Source organism: Convolutriloba macropyga, chromosome 7, assembly GCF_964194025.1.
Source record: "Convolutriloba macropyga chromosome 7, txConMacr16.3, whole genome shotgun sequence".
In the NCBI taxonomy this organism is placed as follows: Eukaryota; Metazoa; Xenacoelomorpha; order Acoela; family Convolutidae; genus Convolutriloba; species Convolutriloba macropyga.
The window spans coordinates 55,489,276-55,495,275 of NC_134474.1; the positions used below are offsets into that span (position 1 = coordinate 55,489,276).

At 37.0% G+C, this 6,000-nt stretch overlaps 1 protein-coding gene across 2 annotated transcripts in view; it reads right to left on the bottom strand.

The window, feature by feature from the left end:
• LOC142343168 (uncharacterized) overlaps positions 1-4,039 on the bottom strand; it is a 46,152-nt gene extending 42,113 nt beyond the window's left edge. For both annotated transcript variants that reach the window (XM_075394869.1, XM_075394868.1), the window contains exon 1: positions 3,873-4,039. In XM_075394869.1, coding sequence (XP_075250984.1) covers positions 3,873-4,013 — 141 coding nt within the window. In that variant the 5' untranslated portion in view covers positions 4,014-4,039. The remainder of the gene's footprint in view (positions 1-3,872) is intronic.
• Between the last annotated feature and the right edge of the window lie 1,961 nt (positions 4,040-6,000).

Genomic DNA, 6,000 nt, shown 5'->3' on the forward strand with positions numbered 1-6,000 from the left:
GTTATTTTAGGTGTTGCAGTTTCTTTAGCATCATCGGATTAATTGGCCCCAAATCAATTGTTTCAGAAAAAATGTGTCAATAACAACAGGTGTTTATTCTAATTTTATCAATTTTAGCATTTTTACATCTCTTTTATCCTTCATATCAATTTCCAAGCCAATATCAGCACTCTATAAACTTTTGCTTATGTTTCTAGCTCTGCAAAGTTCTATCTGGTTTCCAGATGTTTCATTGAAAAATATTGTATCCAAAAATAAGACTTGTTTCCACAATATAGTCACACAATGAATAATTTACAACTAAAAACTGGCTACGAATGGACTGTAATTAACTTTTTGGGATCAAACAGCAAAACATTTGAAATTTCGCTTTAGTTTCTCAGCCATTTATTGGGAACTTTTGAATATTTATACTTCAACAGTTTGCTTCTCTTTCAAAGGAAAATGAGTAAACTTGCTTCTTGACCCTTTTGATATCAGGCGGATATTTACAGTTTTAGGAAAAGGGAACTAATATACTACATCTTTGCTTCAATATCTAACCATTGTTTCAAAAATACTCATGCTTGAGCAGAAATATTTCTTTAAGGAAAAAAACTACTCGATTAAAACCAACCGCCACGTTTTAAATGTTTTTTTTTTCAGTTTTGCTCAACTATAATTAAAATACCTTTAGCTTGGTTCAACTAAAGTGCTGAAAGGTTCGTTTTGGATGCAACTTTAAATTGATGAAGCAGATGCCCCTTTTAACAAAAGTTAAAATTGTGCGTTTTAATTTAACTTCCTTCTTTTTTCCAGGAAAAAGTTATTCCAATTTTAAATACTTTTTGCTGAGTTTGTAGAACCCGTACTTACCGCTCAGGCAAATTCAGTACCGAAACAGAATAATATCATTCTGCAAAACTTAATGAAAATTATTATGATCATTTCGCTTTTAAAATTACAGAGCTTTTCTTCAGAGCTATACGAAATGACTCACGCGAGCATCAAATTGCACTTTCTGATTTTGATCTACGATTTAGGTACTTACGACTGTGTGTCCTCTGGGCATTTATTTTTACATCATATCTGCTCTCTGAACAACCTCAATTCCCGCCATATTTGTTTCTTAGCAGCATCAACTACAGCATAATCATGCGATAATTACCCACGCTTTTATCGCTTTCGTTTGTACAGCAACCACTTATATTCCGCGCTACAAATGCCACTTATACTCCGCGCTACTTATACTCCGCTATTTAATACCTCAAATTAATGCCTCAAAAAGCATGCTCATGAAGCAAAACCAATATTTTTTGGATTACTAATGAATTGGAATAAAGAATTGGTACAGTTTGGTAGAGGACAAATTGGTCGAGGGTACAGTTTCAGTTAGGTACAGTTTGTGCAGTTAGATATACAGTTTGATGTGCAGTTTGATCGTAGGAAGTTTGACCGTAGGCTATTTGATGTTAGAAAGTTTGATCGTAGATTTAATCGTAGGAAGTTTGAATACTCGATCGTAGGAAGTTTGAATACACGCAGGAAGTTCACTCGTATTCCCTGCAGTCTTTTCCTTTGACTTCTCAGACCAGTCCACTGGATTGCCATCCAGAGGATTGTTCACAATTGACTCGGAAGAGGTAGCACGTGTAAAATTAATTACTGTGAATGACTCCGAAATACAATACGTGCATTTTGGATTGGATCGCCCTTGGTGAAATTCATTAAAGATTAATTTTAAAACATGATACATCTGAAATACAGAAAAAGGCAGAAATCAAGTTCGGATTTAATTAATGTAAACAAATAAAAAGCTAAAGAGGATAACATACAAGGTAAACGCATACAGGATGACAGACATAAAGGATGAGTGAAATAGGATGAGTGAAATCGTGACCCAAATCAAACTTTCGGATCTAAACAGGATGTAAACAATGAAGACTGAATGAATGATTATGAACTCAATGAATTTACGAAGACTCCGACTTGATGTTGATGTTGTTGTGTTCTCTTTCATGATGGCGCTTGAGATTTGATCTGTATATGGTTTGGAACTCGCAGAGGTCGCATTTTGTCGGTTGAATGCGCCGCTGATGAATCCGTGATACGCGACGCGCAGTGATGTATTGCGCACGTGACTTGTAGTCACAGTACGCGCACTCGTACCTTGCGCTCAGCCACCACCACAGTCTGACTCGAGCCCGTCTTTTTCTCATGTTTACAATCAGCTCGCCCCTTTCATCATAAAGTTCTACGACCTTTCTCAACGTAACTATGCCATGGCATGTCTTTGTATCCAGATGAGTAACAAGAAGAACTAATTATGTATCCTTGCACGCAATGATCGACTGATCAAATTTGAATATCACCTGTATATTTTCCATGATTAAAATACAAACAAGAATTCAATCAAACAGTCAACAAAGTTCAACCGACATAAAGTATCAATCAAATCTGAAATACACAACATATTGAGACCATTGAGGCTACTATTTAGACCAAGGAAAAAAATAAACTGAAATAGACTGATTAACACTGGGATTGACGACCCACGGACAAAAGCCCGAAGCCTGCAGTACTTGTATACTTCTATTACTACTCAACAACTAATTCTGACTCCACCGACCTCCGCCACCGACCTCCGCCGACATCCACCGTTTCCACCTGAAAGATGTGATTGCACCAATATATGGTATAGTTAGAGCTAGAATAGCTCTTGAGGGTGTCGCCATCTTAAAAAAATCGTGCATGTGCTCGCGTTATTCGAAATTTTCAAAATTTGCTGTGTTCAGTCTGTCAGTTATTTGTATGTACAGTCTGATGTGAAACATTCTGTGCAGTGTAGACTAACAATGTAAATGAGTCTGCGAAGAAGGACAGATTTGGATATTTCTTAATCAAATCTGGGCAGACTGGCAAAAGTATTTATACTGCTATTTGTCTGGTACAGTAATGGTTACTGATGAAAATCAATGGTATAGCGCTAAAACCCACTGCAACCAACGTCTGGGAATATTGTAGAATTGTTCAGATTTTGAAATAATGCACGGTCGCATTACACAAGCTGACTAAGAACGTTCGTTTCTCGAACTTTCAAGGAAAGCGCGTTCGATTAAATGTCAATTTTTAAGTTCCACTCTGAGAGTTGTAACCTTTGCACCGGGATAGCTGCAATTCGATTCTCTAGTTTTAAACTGAAGTGGTTAAAATTTATGTTTTATTGGTTATGAAAAATGTATCTTTAAGTGACTACGATACATCTGCTTTTCAAAATTCTTAATTCCCCTTGAGGTTTTTAATCGATTGTCCTGCCAATTAACGATTGTAGTCACGCAATAGACTTTAACCAGCTGCATTTGAAGTAATATTACCCGAAATAGAAGCAATACTTGAAGCGTAAATTGCTTATAAACCAATCAGTTTTTTAAAACATAAACCCACTAACGTCGGAAAAACTGCTCTCGAATGACCGGTGTGGCGTAAACTTTTTATTGGCGCAAAAAATAAATATGGTGGGGCTTGAACCCCGAAGTACTGAGTCCTATTCCTTCACCTCGACAGAGTCATTAACCACTCGTCGCTCAGGACCTTCGCACCGTATCTAACTATCGGTTTTGTTCAAGCATAACTTTATTTCGGAGTGAGAGCAATTGAAATCACTCAAAAATCAAGAAATGGGCGAAAAAGTCACTTGAGAGGTCCAAGATTATTCTAGAAGAAAAGCGCAAAAATGTTCTAGCTAAATTTTTGCATTAAAAAACACAGGTTTAAAATAATTGCTTTTCATTCGAGACTAATTACTGTTCGCAGATGAACTATCGAGCTACTTTTCTCTCTCTATTGAATTTAAATATTCACATACTTTTTTCATCTCAGAGGAAGTGACTTACCCCTGATGGACACTCGAGGTATCTCTCAGGACATTCGAGATCCCACTCGAAGCTGTAGTCTTCCGAGATCTGCAGTAGCAGCTGTGACTCCACGTACTCGTCCAAACTCGCCAAGTCCACGAAGTTTTTTAATTTTGCCATCTCAGACACCCGAACTGCAATCAAATGCAGCGCTCTCTTTTACAATAGTGGTTCCATGTTAATTTGTACAGAGAAATGAAAGGTTTTTGTGCACTTGAAAGCCGTGAAAACGAAATGAATCAATACTTATATTACCCAGTCCAATAAATTGGATTCAAATAAGATGATAGGGTGAGCAAAACGTTTACAGACAATACAAACAGCGGACAATGGTTACAAAAACTTTTACTGTTCGGCATATATACAGCCTCATGGAACCATTTGTTGCGCGAAGGGACAACAAGTGAGTAACTTGATAATGGCAAGACGAAGCATTTTCGATTCTAATTTTTACGCACCGAACAAGCACTCCATTTTTGGAGGGTGTGCTACAAATCTATACCTGGATTTGGCGGTGCGTGACTTTTAGCAGACGACCGAAAATTTTGATTTACTTCACCATTAACATCAAAGTAAATAAACTTTAAATTTTGTTAACGTATTGAAACCTGCATCGCAATTATCCTGAAACACGTTTACCTTAATGTCCTTACACTTATTCTCATACGATTCAATGTTTTAGAAGTATCAAAAAAAGATCGATATAATCTTACTCCTGAATCATGGTTAGTATTCGGTGTTTTTAATGATCATACAAATATTATATATTGCCAAAGGGTCAAATTACAACGTTGTATTCCCCACCTGTTGTCTGATGAGGTCTGACAATTTAATACTCAGACGATTATTATTAATATGGCGCAGAGAGCGCGCAACTTTCCTGGATTGTTGTTGCAAAATGTAACTGCCGGAAACTGGGATTGGGTCTCTCTGTCAATTGTAATCTGGGTCACAACAAGGTACCGGATGTACTTTTGGACGAGAGACAGAAACTGATACACAAACACTCCAAGTAAACCCAGGTAAGCCAATGTCCAAAATAAGCGGAAAAACACACCAACTGATTCAAAAATCTGAGGTGCCAACGCCTCGCCAAAACTTAAGAGTTGAACAAACGTTGATTCGCATTTAGTTCTATTTGTCAAATCCTCGGGTACTGCGGAATCAGATCTAGCAAGAAGATCGGTTTTCTCTCTGGATATTAAAAGATGACAAACCTTCAACTGCGACCAATTCTTCGCATTTTTACCTGCAAATATACTCAATTGGTAGACAATCGCAAATAATAATCTGTTCGTTATGTTGCAGTGCAAAATGTTAGCAAGTCCAGAAGCGGGTATTCGTCCCGTCCAGATCTGCACAGATTCAAAGTCTCTAGGTAATTCATGAAATCATCAAAATTTCAGCAGCTTTGAGTTTAGTTTGGAATTTGATGATATTTATCTTACTTAATTTTTTGATACAGAATTTTTTCGACACAAATATTTGCTAATTAACGTATGGCTATATCTTATTGAACAAACAAAACGCATATATCATTTAAACTTAACGTGGGTTCATAAAGCGTCCCATTTTGAGAGGAAAACCGATGCTGCCTTGATGCCGTTAGAATCCGCCCACGATCATCGGAAGATGCCATGCTCTTATTGTAAACAGGCGGTCCAAAATCTGATGATTGTTCAACAGCTGTTGTTCCATTTGGATGTGGCCACGGCCAGTTTTCAAAATTAGCACCAGCACTTTTTCTCGTATAAAAGACTGACTCAGAACTATTACCGGCCATACTGCTCAAATTATTATTGTTGTTGTTCAAACAGTAGTCAGTTAACAGCTAAATATAACTAATCTGACTCTTTGCTTTATGACTTTTAATTGATACAGCAGTTAATGTACTGAACTAACTACAAATTTTCAAAACAAAATATGAAAGAAACCTCAAACACATCAACAATGCTAACAATCTATAACCGATTACTCGAAACCTTTATACCATGCCCAATTCGAAAAGACGTATAGAATTCAGCCAAGGGCATAATACTAATCTGTGAACCAAAAAGGGCGAAATATAGGAAATCCAAATTTGAAAGAAGTGAACGCTTTTTTGCGA